At 47.5% G+C, this 17,139-nt stretch overlaps 1 protein-coding gene and 1 pseudogene across 10 annotated transcripts in view; one reads left to right on the top strand and one right to left on the bottom strand.

Moving 5' to 3' along the window:
* The window catches only part of LOC308419637 (nucleophosmin-like), a 506,796-nt pseudogene that overhangs the window by 174,479 nt on the left and 315,178 nt on the right, over nucleotides 1–17,139 (top strand). The window lies entirely within an intron of this gene.
* Nucleotides 1–17,139, bottom strand: part of ARHGEF11 (Rho guanine nucleotide exchange factor 11) — a 107,408-nt gene that overhangs the window by 2,471 nt on the left and 87,798 nt on the right. For 8 of the 9 annotated variants that reach the window (XM_080915671.1, XM_080915672.1, XM_080915673.1 and 5 more), the window contains 16 exons: nucleotides 12,425–12,551; nucleotides 9,404–9,631; nucleotides 9,105–9,292; nucleotides 8,734–8,880; nucleotides 8,040–8,119; nucleotides 7,786–7,911; nucleotides 7,199–7,316; nucleotides 6,536–6,714; nucleotides 5,963–6,038; nucleotides 5,555–5,722; nucleotides 4,729–4,819; nucleotides 3,923–4,048; nucleotides 3,463–3,524; nucleotides 2,418–2,630; nucleotides 1,792–2,148; nucleotides 687–815 (listed from right to left, as the gene is read on the bottom strand). In XM_080915671.1, coding sequence (XP_080771797.1) covers nucleotides 687–815; nucleotides 1,792–2,148; nucleotides 2,418–2,630; nucleotides 3,463–3,524; nucleotides 3,923–4,048; nucleotides 4,729–4,819; nucleotides 5,555–5,722; nucleotides 5,963–6,038; nucleotides 6,536–6,714; nucleotides 7,199–7,316; nucleotides 7,786–7,911; nucleotides 8,040–8,119; nucleotides 8,734–8,880; nucleotides 9,105–9,292; nucleotides 9,404–9,631; nucleotides 12,425–12,551 — 2,415 coding nt within the window. The remainder of the gene's footprint in view (nucleotides 1–686; nucleotides 816–1,791; nucleotides 2,149–2,417; nucleotides 2,631–3,462; nucleotides 3,525–3,922; nucleotides 4,049–4,728; nucleotides 4,820–5,554; nucleotides 5,723–5,962; nucleotides 6,039–6,535; nucleotides 6,715–7,198; nucleotides 7,317–7,785; nucleotides 7,912–8,039; nucleotides 8,120–8,733; nucleotides 8,881–9,104; nucleotides 9,293–9,403; nucleotides 9,632–12,424; nucleotides 12,552–17,139) is intronic. The other variant, XM_080915677.1, reaches the window with a different exon arrangement.

Below are 17,139 nucleotides of genomic sequence, written 5' to 3'. Positions count from 1 at the left end.
AGACAACCTAGTACATACAGGGCCATGCTGCCTACCAGACTCCCACAGGCCCTTTTCTCTTTAGATGGCAACTGTTCTCGGTTTGGCCACCGGCCAGGAGGAGAGTGAAGGAAGGAAGGGGCAAGGTTTTAGGTCCCTCTGGAAATCAGCAGGCAGCAGTACTTCAAGTACTTCAGGTCACACCTACTGATGCATGTCGACACTGCCCTACATGTCACCATCTCCTAGAAACATCACCTGATCCGGGGAGGTCGGAGATAGCTGGCAGCACTATGTAACGGGTCACTAGAGGCCCCACCATGGAGAAACATGAAGGAACCTGCAAAGCCATGCAAACCCTTTCCCACCACAGGGCTAGGGAGGCGGTTGCTCAGGATGTTGTTGGTTAAGTACACTGGAGTGAGGGCACTGGTCAGACTTTCTTGCCTTCTCCCTCACCTGAGCATAGGCTGCTTAAGCTCTGAAATGGGCTACAGGTCCCAGAGAGTGAAGTTTCTTAAAGCTGGAGGTACAGTACAGGTCTTCCTGTCTCTGGGCTAAGGTGGTACTACTTCCCACCCATCTCAGCTCAGGGAACACACAGAATGTTCTGGGTAACAGAACTCTGACAGTAAGGGCCCAATACTATCCCATCAGACCCCTGCTCCCGCCTGGCCTGGCCTTGGCTCCAAGGAGAAGTTGATTACCCGTAGCCTGTGCTCCGCCTTCCACTTCAGATAGCTCAGATTCTGACTGGCCACTGTCTGGTAGTGCAGGGATAACATTGCTGCCCGCCACCTTGGCTTCACCGACACCACCACCAGGGAGTAGAGAGACTGAGAGACAAGGCAAGGGAAAAAGGGAGAGAAAGCATGAAGGGGAGGGAGAAACAAGTAGATATGGCAGGGGAGAGCATGAAGGGAGGGAGAACAAGTGGATATGGCAGGCGAGAACAAGGAAGGGTAAAGGAAGGAAAGCACAAAGTGAGCACCAGGTCATACATGGCTCTGTCCCAGGAGCTGCAGAGAACTTTCACCAAGTCACCTTGGAAGACTGGAAGCAGGTCAGTTCCCAGAAGCCCAGGAGAGGCAGCCTTTGGCCAACAGAACAGGGGGCAGTGTCACAAGGCACTGATAGGGAGTCATTGCCAGATATTCTCAGCTTCCCATGGCCCACGTCTGGGTTCACTATTCTGGTCACACTCCTCAGGCAAGCCTTCCCTCCTCCATAGCTCGAGCTGCAGGATCCATCGCACCCTGCCCTTAGCCTTACTGGTCTTTTCAAACCTGGCTGGAGTAGTTACAGAGCTACCCACAGTACTTCCAACTTGGGGCATCCTCTCTACCTACTTCTCTGTGCACTTGCTCCCAGACTTCCCTATTTCCAAAGGTCTCCCCAGCTTTGCCTTAAGCCCCTCTGTGCTCAGCTACTTCCTGGAGTAGACTGTAGAATTTGCACTCATCTTTCTAAGCCCAAGTCTCTTGAGAAGAGCAACACTTTTTTTTTTCCTTTAGAAAATCAGTGAAGAAGAGCAAAAACCTTGAACTGGGAGTTGATCTGTGCTTTGTTGAGGTAGGAAATGTCCTCTGTTACAGAAGAAAAATGAGGTATGCTTTGAAATTTGTCTAAGACATACAGGCATTAAGTAGCAGCAAGGACTTTGAACCTTGCTTGTCTGACTTCACATCAATACTATCTTCTCCCCCAGCTCGTTTGCTCACAGTATCCAGGAGAAAGATGCAAAAGGTGTCTGCCTGTAACACCTCTACACCAGCAAAAGTCTGAACACAATAAACACAGACATATTTTTACCTTTTCTTACAACTTTGTAAATTCCTGCTGGTTCTGTGCTTGAAGCCTCTTCAGCTGTATTTCTATCCAGCTCAGGAGAGTCCCAGATGCCAGAATTTCTGGTCCTTGGTGGCAGGTGTGCCAGAGAACAGAGAGCAACATCCTCACCCTCTGGCTGGCTTCCCTCTGGCCTCAGAACTTGGGTGTTGTCACTTCTAGTGGGCGCTTGCTCTGGGGATCCTGGGTCCCAGGGGTGAGAGGTGATGCTGACGACAGAAGGGGTGGGTGTGAGGTCCTTCTCAGGCTCACCAGCAGCCTGAGTCTTCACAGTGTGACCAGGCAGCAGGTTCCACAGGATCAGGTGACGCAAGTTCTCCACTGTAGGACAGACAGAGGCCTCCTTAGGGAAGGACTGCACAGAGGCTACTAAAGGAAAGCTCAGGGGGATGAGGGTATCACTGCTCGTGCACCAACACAGTCTGCCGCAGTCTACGGTGCAGCTGGTGGAATCTGGATGACTAGCTGGCATTTCTGCATCCAGCTTTCTTCAAGCATAGTAAGAATCTTTGCACAGGGAGAAGGTGAAACTCATACTGTCAAAGCTACTGGGACACCAGGGCCTATGACAGTGTCTTTGAAGCACTCACCATCTTCCAGGGCAGCATCAGCAAGTCCCTCCATGAGGAGAGGGCCTGTGAGGGCCAGGAGGACAGGGTCTCTAGTCCTGATGCCTCTGTTTTCTCCATCCAGGGAGGGGGGAGGGGGAGGCAGGGTCCTCAGCTCCTCTGCATCCTCCTCCTGCTCAGGCTCCTCTTGTGCTACCAGCTGCTTGTCTTGAACTCTCTGCTCCGGCCTAGGGCCTGTTTTGGATGAGTGTGTTAGAGCATGGTAGAGGAGATGTAAGAGGTGAGCCCATGCCTGCTGCAGACCCAGGGCTTGGGAGAACTGGTTGATAAGCTCTGTGGGAAGTCACGAAGGACCTCACGAAGCAGACCTCTGACACACACCAGCAGATGAAGACTTGTACCTGGGAGTGGAACCTAAGGTCTTAGTGGAGGGACACAATGAATAAAAATAAACTGGGAAAACAGAAATTTGTTAAAAGGTGGTGAGTATTATGGGAAAAAGGATAAAATAAATCAGGGTATAAGCATTAGAAGGGCTGGTTGTATTAATCGATGTAACAAAATTAACAACCACTAAGCAAAGCTATGAAGGACCTGTGGGACTCAGAGAAAACGGTCTAAGTGAAAGGAAACAGAAGTGGTGTATGCAGGGAACTCTACATTTCTCTCCAAACTCAAGATCCTAATCTACCAAAACAAAAATAACAACAAAGAAAACAAAACGAAAAAGGGGAGTTACCTGCCAACTGTGCCTCTACATCTCACCCCAATAATTACATCTTAAGCCTGAACTCCTCGAGCACCCCAATACTTCTTGCTCTCTTGACAGTAGTCTCTGGTTGAAGCAGGCAGGGCCTTTTGTGCTAACCATGTTACTGCAGAGGCAGCGGAGATACCCAAGCTGTCAGTCTTTCCTAGATACCCCCCTTCCCATTCTCTCTACTCATTTTATCTCAGACCTCGTACCTCTAGCCCTGATATACACTCGTCACCTGACACCTCAATCTGACCCTATCTACAAAACATGGACTATGCTGTTCTCCCACGAGACAGAGAGAGGCCTTACCTTCAGTTAGTTCCTTGGGTTCTCTTTCAGTGTGATATACTTCTGAGTCATTTATTTCTACCCTGAGGGAAGAAACCCATTGAAGATTAGAGCAGACCACTTGGTGGCAATGAAGGAGCAGGGTACAAGGGCAAAGGTGCTGGGCCTCACCACCTGACTGGGCGGTGGAGGCTGGCAACACAGAAGATGAATGTTGGCCAAACTTTTCTAGCTGTAGTCTACACCTCAACCTTACTTTAGAGGCAGTCTCCATTGTATCCAAGTGAGAGGTGGGGGGGGGGAGCAGGGAGGACAGAAGGCAGACAGCAGAGGCATGTTCCTCTATTTGCCAGAGCCACTGTTTCTAGTGGCATTTCCCTGAGGAAATGTCTACCCCAGGGATGAAAGGCTGAGGAGCATCAGGAAGCAGGCAGGATGGATAACAGAACAGTGCTGGGAACTGGAGGGCTCAGCACCGCACCTGCTGGAGGTGGAGCCCTGGTAAGCCGGCTCCTGGGATCCTGGTGGTGAGGAATGGATGGGTACTGGGGAAGCTCCAGGGTTCTTGGTGGCATTCTGCACGGCCTCTTCTAAGAGCTCCATCCATCTGTTGCGCGGCAGAAACACAAGACTAGGTGACGAGAACAAGGCCAGGTATACCCTGTGTTCTCTGTGGACTCCACTGCCAAAAACCTTCAAAGCCCTTTCTACACCGTCTCAAGGAACCTATCCTAGGCAGGTCTCCACCTCCATCAACATTTCTTACTGGCTGTTCCCTTAGGTTTATATGACTCATACCTACTGATTACTTAACTTTGTTAAGCTTAGTAATAAGCTATACTCTATATACTAATATATTAGTATAAATGCTAACATAGACTTTATATACTATGCACTAAGTTATATACTCTGTATATAGCCCCCCCTCAAATAACACCATATAAATGAAAACTCCAAGGGGAAGAAACTGTCTGACTCAACCTGTCTCTGCCCATTGTGTTGTGCCACTCCTGCAGCTAATGATGAGAACATGGGGTAAACAGACAGCCTGGGAAGAGACGTGGCCTGAATCATACATGAACTTGGTATGCTCATCCCAGGGTCTGGTTATGTCCTGGGGTGGTGGCCTCTGCTGCTCTGTGCCTATGTTGCCACCTCCTTCTCTTCCTAGCCTTCTATCCAGGAACTGCTCTGGGCCCAGCCCTGGCCTCACTGCTTAAATCCTTCTACACACTAGAAGGTTTCCAGGGGACTGAAGTTACATGGGACCCCACAATCAATTCTCACATATTCTTGTCTGATGATGTCAATGCAACCAGCTCATAGATCTGGGGAGGGCCCAGCTCCGAGGTGCAGATGATGAAGAAGGCTCGTTTATCTGGGTAAAGAAAGAAAGCCACAAAGTCTACATTGGGCATGGCAGACATGGTCCTTAACCTGAAGAAAACACCATGAGATAGAGCTGGGTCATCAGAATCAATTGTGACTCACCAACAAAAGATGTAGGCAATTTTGGGTTTCCCCAGTGACATTAGTCAGGGTCATTCTTCTCTCTTGCTCTACTAACTGAGGGCTGATGTTCACATCTACCCCATCACTTCTGAGTTGTGTCATAGATGGGGGTGATCCCAGAGAGTGTGGGATCCTACCCATTCTTGACATATCATATATGACAGACATATCATGCACTGTCATCTCAAATCCCTTGGCTCTGTGCTGCAGGTGTGCTTGCTTCTGAAACCCTGCTCTGTTCCAGGCATTCTGACAAGACCTGTCCTGTCCTGTTCCGTAGGCCGACTCCAATTCCTCTGAATCTTGATTTGATACCCTCTGCCCCTCCCAGGGCACCCGTCCCATCCATCAGCCTCCTTCAATCTCCTGTTTCAGCTTGTGCATGTTCATCTTAGTCCATTACCTACCCCCTGGCCTGTCCATCTTACACCAAATCTTCCTGCTTAGACTGAAGGAAGAAACACAGGAGGAAGGAAACACAGGAGGACACTAAGTCTTGTAAAGCCCCAGAATGGTCCTACATCACCCAGTGCTCAGTGGATAGTGAACAGTGGATACACCACAGAGCCTCAGGCCTTCTGGCTCGTCTCCTCATGAGTACCTGTGGCCACGGAGCGGATAAGCACAGCATTGAGCTTCAGTACAGGGCTGAAGGTCTGCTTGCTGTCTGAGGAACCCACAGCTGTCTTGCTGTGGCACTTTAGTAGCAGCCTCTCCTCTTGTCTCTGCAGCAACACTATCAGGTCCTCGAGTAGCAGCACCTGGAGGTCTGGGAATTAAGATAATCCCTGAGCTCACTCACCCTCAGCAGCATCAGGGGCCCAGAAGCTAGATGCCCATGCTCAGGTCTAGGAGGAACACATAACTCTTAACTCTGTATCCTGTCTGCCCATGCTGTGCTCAAGGAGCCCTCTGTTGACCTTCTAGTTGCGTTGTGTATACCTCCTCAGCTTCCCACTACCTCATCAGAGCAGTACAGGGACCACACATTTTCAGCTCTGGCACATACCCAGGGTCTTATCTTTGCTGATCCTCCAGGTCAGAGGCCCCTCATGGATCATCTTCCGTGTTGTAAGATCCAGGCTCTGTTAAGAAGATACCACCACTGCATTCACTCAAGTGTTTAAGAAACCAAATACATGGACATTATGCTAGGGTACTGGGAATGAATGGGTAGGAAACAACTGTTACCTTTGAGCTCTTAGGGGATATACCAATGGCTTTGACTTGGGTTTCCCACTTGGCCCACTGCATCATCTAAGCTGCCAAGGAGACATGCTGCCTTTCCTGACCCCCTCTTTAGCTCTATTCCCTCTATATGATCTCCACCTTTACCTCAATCCCTCCCCAGTTCTACTTTTCTTCCAAAGGCAGAGTTCCACCATCTAGCATTTACTTAGTGAGACTGTCTGTTCTTGTCCATCTAGGGATGAGCTACATTAATAGGGTGTCTCCCAGGCATGGCAACAGGCCATCTCTCTTACCTCTAAGACTCACTGGGCCCTGACTTGAGTTCTGCTCCTATGGGGGCCCAAGAAGGACGCATGTGAGGGGTTCCAGTGTTGCAGCCTCCACCTCCTACCTTGAACTCTGCTGCCAAGGGGTTGGTGGCCCGCTCTAGGGCAGTGGCATCCAGGCGTTTCTGGTATCCCTCTAATCGGTGACGGTTCTCTGTCTGCTTCACTGCTTCATTCACAAACTTGAGAATCTCTCGGCACTGGTCTCGGGCACGGCAGAGCTTCTCATGCTCAGAGGTGCCACCTACCAAATGGAGGGATGTATAGTGGTTGGTGCTTCTGCGATGCAAAGTGTACTCTCTAGTGTTATATGTGGCTTAGCAAATCTGCTTATTTACTGTTACTGTGTGTGTGTGAACACACGCCACAGTGTGCGTGTGGAGGTCAGAGGACAACCTGGTCTTCCCTTTCCCCTCTATTCATCTCGCTAGTCCCCTGGGTATGGCATTTGCACACTGCATAGGCATCGATGAGTGCCAAAACTCAGCAAAGCCCTAGGAGGAACTCACATTTGCCCAGATGGGCCAGCCTATGGGCCCACACTTCCTGATTTGTATAAAGCCCCACAAGCTGGCAGTGGCCTTGTGGCATTTTGTATTTCTAAATCACATTTACAATCATTCTGAGACTCGCTGTACTAGGATGAGGGAGAAGACACTGAAGATCACGAAACTGTGACAAAGCAAGGAACTTTGTTGCCACAAGGCCCGGCCTCTCCCCTGCCCTACCCTCCGTGTGCTTGATGATGCTCTCTAGCAACAGTGGGTACTTGGTGAGCCGCTGCATTTCAGAGATGATTAGGTCTCGAAGCTGCAGGCGCCGGCACTGAGGGTGGCTCTCAGCCTCCTGAAGAGCAAGAAGCAGACAGAGGAAGAGGTGTCAACTAGTGGTTGGGACCTGCCTTCTGGGCTTAGGGTTAAGATAGCTGTGAAAATACCACGCAGATCCTAACCCTAGACGGGTCCCCTGGAAATGGTGGCAGCTTTTTCAACATTTAGGAAAGGGTTGATGTGCTAGGAAGCGATGGTCAAAACAGAAGGTAAGTATCGTTCCAGTTCTAGAGAACAGTACACACTAGTTCTAGTAGGAAAGACATGCCTTTTGCCTGCAATGCAGAGTCATTGCTAACCAAAGGCATCTCTGCCCTAGAGGTAATGATTTACAGTATTTGGTGGTGGGTAATGTGGGTTGGTGGGAGCACAGCTAGGTAGTCTCCTCAGTAGCAGAGATAAGGTTAGGGGCCAGAAGAGGAGGTTAGGAGATCTTTGGTGAGCATGACAGAGGTGAGGGAGGGTCAGGACACCACCCAGGATACCTGCATGAAGAGCTGGAACCGACTCTCCTTGCGTTGCTTAGTCCTGATTAGCTCTAGGGCTACTGACTGATAGGAACAGAATTGTGCAGCTACTTGCTGGAGTTCTTCTCGGGCAGGACCATCAAACTGAAGAGGCAAAATGGACATGGTCCAGGTATCACACTCTTGCTAGGGAGCGGCACCCCGCCCCTGTGAAATTCCTTAGACTTGGATAGGTAAAGAGATCTCACTTCCCTATCTCCTCACTGCCATACCCGAGCCAGCATGAGGTCACTGATGTCTCTGATAATGGGGCCCTCCTCCCGGAGCTTCTTCATGGCTTCACACCAGGAATCTGTGGAAACAGGAATGCTAGGGTTGAGCTATACTGGAGGAAGGGCATTTCTGACTAAGACCATGGGAAAGTCTGGCAGCCTTTATTTTGGGGTTCTGGAGGGTTAGTTTCCAGTTACCGTCAGCTTCTCCCAGCAGGAGTAGTAGGTGTGCTGGCTAGTCTTATGTCAACTTGACATACAAACTAGAGTCATCCTGAAAGAGGGAACCTTAATTGAGAAAAATGTCTCCATAGGACATCTTCTTAATTAGTGACTGATGCGGAAGGACCCAGCTCACTGTGGGTAGTTCCATCCCTGGACTGATTCTGGGTTCTATAAGAGAGCAGACTGAACAAGCCATGGGGTGCAAGTCAGTTAGCAGCACCCCTAGCCTCTGCATCAGTTCCTAAGTCCAGGCTCCTGCCCTGTGTGAATTCCTTTGATGATGAGCAGTTATATGGAAGAGTGAGACAAGTAAGCCCTTTCTTCTGAAACTTGCCTTCAGATGCATGATGCTTCACCACAGCAGGAGAAACCCTATTTTCTCAGGGGGAGGTAGATAGGGGATGGGGTGGGTTGTCTAAAACATAGTGAAAGGTGGCATAAGCCGTCTGGAGAGATGCAGGCTCCTTACTGTGAATCTCTATGAGTTCAGGCAGATTAGGGAAGAGCCTCGCCAGCTCTTCCCGAGGCATTAGGTTCTCCTTTTTCATGCGCTGGTAGAAGATGAGGTCCAGGACACGGAGTGTACGTAGGTGGGATGCTTCTGTCACAAAAAGCTCTGAGCAGGGGTTGTGATGGGGAGAGGCAGGGGAAAAAATAGATCAGCAAGTGTCCAGAAACACTATCTGGTTCCCATACCACACTACTTTTTGGGAAAGTAGAGTGCTAATTTTTCTACCCTTGGGCTAAGGTCAGAAATGAGGCGACCTTGGGAAATCTCTCTTACCACCCCCACCCACAATAAGCATGAGTAGAGATGAAGAAAACAAGGCAGGTTCTCACCATTGATGACCTCTTGGCGGTCAATTTCCCTCTGTGTCAGGTTTGCCACCACATCCTTGCCTACTGTATGCTGCCAGTTTTGGACCTCTGGCTCTGGCTCCAGATCAGACAGTTGGCCCAGATCATCCTCCAGGAGGTGGGGAAGGATGACGTCTGTACAGAACCCCAGACTGGGGGACTCAATGCTCCTGTGGAAGATGGAGAACTAGGTAGGTAACTTCCCTAGATGTGGGAAGGTGGCTGAACACAGATGTGCCACACAGATACCAAAGAGAGGCACCACAGTGCTCACCACTCACCTGCGGCCCATTTTGGGAGTGAAGGGAGGGGTTGGGTTCTCAAGAGACCTGGTGGAGAGGCTGGAGGCGGAGGACGAGGCTGACTGGTGAAGGCGAGTAGCCTCAGCAGCAGCATCCATGTCGACATCACTTCGAGACCGGGGCACGTTCTCTGCTTTCCGGGATCGCTTCATCTCTTCCCGGCCCTTGAGGCTCTCAGAGCGGCCCAGGCGAATCTCTGAGCGTGAACTGTCAGGGGGGACAGGAAACTGAGATCTGACATTGTGGCTAGCTTTTACCTGTTACCCAACTTCAAGGGCACCTCAATACCAGAAGTCCGAACCTGAGAGTCCAGAAGCCAGACAATGACAAGCCATTCTGGCTGCTCTACAGATTCTTTCCTTTCCTCAGTAAACTATTGGATAGTTTCCCCTCTTCTCCTTAAACTATCAGAAAAGTGGAATCTTTGAGGTGTGTCCAGACGTCTAAGACACCATGATCCTTTCAGAAAAACCCGTGGATAACAATCTCTCATCAGGAACCACAAAGTCCATCCAACCTCCCTGCCCTGGAGGCCATTACATGACCAGTACACCTCGCCTGTTCTGGATCTGCTACTCTCTTCTCTGATTCTGAGGTGGATCTTTTCTTGACAAGATCCTTTTTGAGGGAGGTATAGTTATGGCTCCCATAGGATGGCACCACAATTTCCAGGCTGATGTCAGAAGATGTTATCTGCTGTACTATTTTCACCCTCTAGATGTGATGTAGGTTTCTTCTTTTCCTACTGACAGCACCCTTCCTAAGCTGCAATTCACAGGGCCTGGTCCTTGGGGCTTGGTGAGAGGCTGACAGCTGAGAACTACTTTCTGTTGAGTCCAGTAATGCATCAGTATCAACACAGCTGGCGCCTCTGACCCTTAGATGCCCCCAGATACCGTCAGGCCCTGCTGGGCTGGCCCTTTGTTGACATTATTACCATTATTACTAATCAATATCCTGTTCTGTGTCTGGAATTACAGAGGGCCTTGAGGTATCTGGAGAGCTCTCAATGGTAAAGCTGGCTGCGGAAATGGAAAGCCAAGTACCTTAAATTTTCATTTATATTCTCTAAACAGCCAGAGATTCAACATGGAGCTCATCTCCTGAGGGCCTGAATTTGTCCTCGGGGTTTGCAAACATCTCGACAACAGATGCCCCACTGAACTTACTCCTCAGAAATCTACAAGAACAATTCCAACCTAGGTCAACTCACAGTTTCCAGTGCCCTCAGCACTGCAAACCTTTCAGCAGGGCTAGAGGGCTGCAAAGCTTTGTGACTTCCTAAAAGAACCCCGACACTCAATCCCCGCTAAGTATCTACAGCAATCCAATCTAAACTCTCTTCCAGTGTAAGTTTTCTCCCAAGGTTGCCAAGGAGTTTACAATAAAATCCAAAGGCTTCTGTTTAAAATAGTTTTAGGATTTTGGTGAATGACAAAAATCTGTAAGTGGCTTCAAATACTTTCAAGGTATGACAATGCCTCCCAAACTTAAAATATCTGACATATTTAAATTATCATACCTGTCATAGCAATTGCATGATTCATGTCTAATTTACCTACAAATATTAGGTAATTGAAATCTTGACAGTACAACTCTTAATCTTTGTCAAATCCTTGGGGGCTGGAGAGATGGCTCAGACATTACCAGTACTGTTTGCTTTTTCAGAGGTCCAGAGTTCAGTTCCCAGCAACCACGTGGCAGCTCACAACCATCTGTATTGAGATCTGATGCCCTCTTCTGGTGTGTAGGTGCTCATGCAGATATAACACTCATTTATATAAGAAAATAAAATCATAATCTCTGCCAAATCCTTTGACATGAACTAAGTTTATAAAGGCCTAATATAAAACAAAAAGAAGTAGAACATCTTACTTAGTGTTGACAGTTATTCAAAGGCAGAATGGCTAGAATATGTACACTGCTACCTGCAGACCTGTCTCTGCCTACTGCTACTCCTCAGTGGCTTTCAGACTGATTTATAATGGCGTTATTTTCTCATACAAAGGCTGCAGTATGGAATGGTACCTCAAGAGTGACTTGAGGAAATCTGCACGGGTGCTTCTGATTACCGGAAATCTTTATTAAAAGCTGGCTATAGCTGCACTTGACTGTTGTCATGCCAGTCAGGAGCAAATGAATCTTAGAGCATGTATTAAAACCAGACAGACGTCCTGCTTAGCACCCGACACCTGACGGAGCTGCAGAAAATAGGACAGCACAGTCCCCATCCCATCTCAGTCCTTCCTGAGACAGGGTCTTACTGTGTAGCCTAGGCTGGCACTGAACTCTCAGTGATCCTCCTGTCTCAGTTTCTTGAGTGCTATGATTACAGACATGTGTCACCACATTTCTCCCATACCCCCAAAGGGAAGAACAATTTGTTTTGAACCAACTGACTCTACGGTCTGCTGAAGCGGATGCCTTATTTCCAGTTACTTGGTTGTCTTTCAAAGCGTCTGTACAAACTCTTTTCTAAGCATTTTTGTAATTTATTATTATTATTTTCAGAGACAAACTCTCTATATGAAGAGCAGGCTGGCCTAGAACTCAGAGATCCACTTGTCTCTGCCTCCCTAGTGCTGGGATTAAAGGTGTGCCCATCACACTTACCTAGCTTATGTTTTCTTAAGAGGAAAAGACTTTCTTTAGCCCTTCCAGGACTTTTATTTTCCAAGACTTCCCTCTGTTTTCTCCAAATCTCTCTGTTTTATCTACATCACCTAATGCTTTCTGACTCGCTGTTGGATCATATAATCTAAATCCACTTTGGGATGGAATCACTCGGTAGTTACAGGATCAACTTGTCTGCATGGTCTTCCAGTGCTCTAATTCCCAACACTGCTATGCTTTCTGCAGCTACTCAGGGTGGGCAGGCCCTATGGTACAACCTCACAATCTAGTGGAGAGGAGCAAGCAGCTGGAATTACACCCTAGTGATGAAGCCTGCCCATGCCCCGTGTCTTGGGCAGCTGGTGGGCCCCATCCAGCTACAGCTACCTGTCACTCTCCAGCAGGTCCTCAGGAAAGCTTCCTGTTGAGAGTCGTTGTGTCCCCGGCTCTGGGACATCATACTGATGGCTGTTCTCAAAGTGCTGAATGATGTTCCTCACATTGCCTGGCTTAACTGCAGGCAAAAAGAAAATGAAGAGTACTGTGCTTTCTGTTCCAGGGCCCTTACTCCCCTGCAGCCCAGAAGACACAGATGAGAACAGGCACAGATGAGAACAGCATGGGACCAGAAGGCAGGCACATGACCTAGTTCTCCCTCTTCTCAATTACGCTGTGTGGTCCTAGGTGGACATTCGCCCTTTCTAGGAATCCTATTTTCTCATGTACAAGATGGAAGTGTTTGGAACCTTCACATTCTACCCAAAAATAACCACTAACTTTTCTTAAGTCACATGACAAGTTAAAAAGAAAAAAAATAGAAAGCCAGGAAAATCAAACCACATCTATACTGGATCTGTCCATGTTGCAAATCTCAGGCCCATTTAAAATTTCTATCACTTTTAGAACTCACCCCCCAATCCCCACCCCAAACTTTCCATCCCATTCTGCTGGCCAGCTTTGAGCTCCATTACTAAAGACTCAGTGAGAGGTGGTCTCTAGAACAGAAGTGACCCATTACTCTCTGGTCTTTAAACTCTAGCTCTTGCCCCCAACTAACACCTTAAGGAGCTAGTCTTGTTTCAAGAACAGTAAGAGCAGATAGGGAGGAGAAACCTAGACACAATGCTTGAGAACCTTACAAAGTGGCCTCAGACCCTGGGAGCCAGAGAGGAGATGAGGAATTCATCTTTAAGTCAGAACTGAGGTTAGAGCAGGGTTTAGGTAGAAGGCAGAGGAGGCAGCAGAGGCACTCAGGGACCTGATAATAACAAGACCAACCTCCTGGTTGCAAAAATCTGACTTTCACAGGAAAACTTCCAGGCCTGAGAGAACAAAAAGCTTTTGTCTTCCTTTCTGTGTCTACACCTCTATCCTTGAGGCAGACGGTTAGGTGCACTTTTTTTGAACTTTCTAAGCAAGCAGCTGAGCGTGTGTCTAATGGGGGCTGCTACTATCACTTGCTTTTGGAATTCAGGACCCTTCCTAGACTGAAATGCAGCTTGCTCAGGGACTACTATATACTTGACGGTTTACTGCGCATCCACAGTGGACTTGTCTGGGTGGTTATGCAAGAATCTAGAAACATTCTACAACTGACAGCTGGAGGAAGAGTCTACTACTGGGCTGCCAGAACAACATCTAGGTATGCTCTATATAGGGTGTAGCTGTGGCAAAAAGCAGATGAAGCCCTGAGATCTGGTAAGGATGAGCAACTCAGAGTACCAAGGGGGAACAGAAAGGAGCAGACTTTTAATCTCAGCAATTCGCCATAGACTTTGGTCCTTCTTCTCTACTTGCTGAGTGATGACGGAACTAAGCACAGGTGAACTATGTAGATCGGGGTGACAGCTCAGTCAGTGCTTGGTACATCAATGTGATAACCAGAGATAAGCAGAGCCACATAAAAAACCAGGTGTGGTGGCAAGCGCTTATAATTCCAGTGGTAGGAAGATGGGGACAGCTAGCCTAGCACACTGGTGAGCCCCTGTTCCTAGTGAGAGACCATCATAAGAAACAAGGTGGCTGTCTCCTAGGACTGACACTCAAGGTTGGTCTTTGACTTCTACAGCACCCCAACACACAGGTGAATCCAAGTGCCAACTGAGCCTTCCTAGCAGTGTATGTTTGATCTTCAGATGTAGATATACACTCATCTCATGTCCTAGAAATTGTAGAAGCCCACGTCAAATCAAGCAATCAGAATGATAGACTGAATGAAGGAGCATGTGGATGGGGCACGGGCTGGCAAGGCGCATGAGGTAAGCCTGTGCTACTCCTTCAGAGGAACAGAGTTCAATCCCTGGCAACCCTGTCATGCAGCTCACAGTTGCCGACATCTTCCGATCCAACTCCTCTGGCCTCTGTGAGCACCTGCATTTATGTGCATACACTCACACAATCAGAAATATTGCTACAAAATCTTGAAAAGAGATGATGTGGGCCCTTAGTATCTTTATCTTGCTCTGCTGGGCTCAGCAACCTTACCCCATCGTGTACATTCTTGTTCTCTCTCAAGCTCCTCAAGCAAAGCTGCTCAGCTTCTTACAACCTGTTCTTGCCTCATACTCTCCTTTGCACGGTAGAGAAACAGATTTGGCAGCTGTCAGCCTGGAGCTGGGGCAGAGTAGCTTCGTTCCAATGACTGCCTGGGCTTCTGGGCTATTATTCTTTGTTAATTTTTTTTCCTAAGCATTATTTTTATGGCTTAGGATAGCATGGGATGTCATAACTTAAAATAACTCCAAGGCACTATTTTAAATGGTCATTTTAACATAAAATGGATCATAGCAATGAAATTTCCTGACCGTATTCCATTGTTCCCTCTTGCCATGTTCAAGTTACTGTAGAACCTAGAAAAAATTAATCTCTTTTTTTGTACTTTCTTTTTTGAGACAGGATCTCACATAGCCCAGGCTATGTAGCTGAGGCTGACCTTGACACACTAATCCTATTTCAACTTCTCAAGTTCTAGGGTTATACAAGTATGCCACCATGCACAATTTGAATGGTTTAATCGTTGAATTGTATACACATGAACCTCACTGATAGAAATAAACTTGCTTGATTCTATGATGTTTTGATGTAGGCTAAGTTTCTTATGGGCTAATGTATATAATCTGTTTTATTATTATTTTTGTTGTAATAGCAATCAAAGTCAGGATTTTACACATGTTGATCATGCGCTTTACTGAGCCATCTCCATAACCCTATATCAATTATTGTTTTTGAAATGTGTGTGTGTGTGTGTGTGAGAGTGAGTGAGTGAGTGAGTGAGTGAGAGAGAGAGAGAGAGAGAGAGAGAGAGAGAGGGGGGGGGGGGAGAGAGAGAGAGGGAGAGAGAGAGGGAGAGAGGGAGAGAGAGAGAGAGCGCTAACCTTCAAATGTTATTCCTTGGGAAATGACTACCTTTTCCACCCTCCAACAGAGCCTCACTAACGTAGAGTTTGCAGATTTAGTAAGGCTGGCTGGTAAGTGAGCCCAGGAATCTACCTGCCTCCAACTGCTCCTCACTGCTGGGATTTCACTTGTATAGCACTATATTTCACTTTTGTTCCTTTCAATTTGTTTATTTAATATGTATGTGTGCTTTGCCTGCATGTATATCTACGCACCACTTTTGTGCTTGGTGCTAGTGGAGCCCAGAGAGTATCTCAGATCCCTTGGAACTGGAGTTACAGATGGTTGCAAACTACTATGTGGATTATGAATCAAGAACAGCCAGAACTCTTAGCCATGGAGCTTCTTTCCAGGTCCAACACACCTGGCTTTTTATGAGGATCAAAATCAAGCTCTTATGTTTTTGTGGCAAGTACTTTATATATTGACTCAACTAAGTAGGCCAGTCTGACCTCCAACTGATTACCCTCCTGCAGTACACGGAAGGGTCTAAGCAGGAATAGGGGATATAAATAAAAGTTATCAGCAACTTGAAATTTAATTAAAAACACCTTAAACTGATTACTTCACTGAATGAAAAGCTGACCATCCTTGTTTCTCTTTCCCTACAGTACACACTGCAGCCCAGTAGGTTTGCTTTATATACACGGTCCCTAAAAGATTGCATGTGGATGGCTATGTCACAGCTGATGGTGTGACTGGAGGTAGGGGTGTTTTAGGAAGTGTTAAGTCTACTTAAAAGAAGAAGGTCACAAGAGCAAGTGTGTCCTTGAAAAGAACACCTGGACCTCTAAGCAGCTTCTCTTCTTATTTTATGAGTTACAGATTTCCTCTCCACATGCCACACAGTCTTACCATACCACAAAGCAATAGGCCAAGTGATTATGGACTGAAACTTCTGAAACTATTAGCCCCAATACATACTTCTTCTTTTTAAGTTGTTTATCTCAATCTTTTGTTACAGTGACAAGCTACTATAAAAAGTAAAGGCTAGTGCCAAAGGAAAGCTGCAGCCAAGAAGGCTGATCTCTGTCAGAATCTGGAGGAAGGCCTGCCTCAGGGAAGGGGGTTCCCATCTCTCAGGAGCCAGGTAAGGTGACAAAGTCTGGCAGCTAACACAGTGCAGAAGAGGGACCCAGCAGTCTGTGTTACAGAGAACCAGTAGCAGAAAGGAGGAATACTTGAGAGAGATGGAGGGAAGAAAAGGAAGCAAGGAGGGATTAGATATAGGACCAGATAGAAAAGATCAGCAAGATTCTGGAGGTGAAAAATCGATTCTAATGAGAAGATAAAACTGAAGAAAATGGTCCTTTTACCTTCCACAGGGGACAAGGGAATATGAAATGCTAAAAGAAAAACAAACAAAAACAAAAGTAAACCATGAAAAGTCAATTAATGTTGCAAGAGTCAAAATAAAAATCCTATCAAGCTGGAAAATGAAAAGGACAAACCAAAGTAGATGCAGAAGTTCCTCCCCCAACACCCTCCACCCCTGTTCAAGTGTCACCTACCAAAGCAGATGCAGGAGTCCCTTCCCCCTGTCCAGTGTCACCTACCAAAGCAGATGCAGAAGTCTCTTCCCTCCACCCAAGTGTCACCAAGGTCTATGAGGGCCACTCCCACTGAAACTCAGGACTGAACATACTGACAGTTTCTAGACACACATATAGCTGGTGGGAAGGCTCATTAGCGCTGTCTTGGAGCTT

The sequence above is a fragment of the Micromys minutus genome (assembly GCF_963924665.1).
Source record: "Micromys minutus genome assembly, chromosome: 4".
Lineage (NCBI taxonomy): Eukaryota > Metazoa > Chordata > Mammalia > Rodentia > Muridae > Micromys > Micromys minutus.
This window is presented reverse-complemented; position numbering and strand designations above follow the sequence as displayed.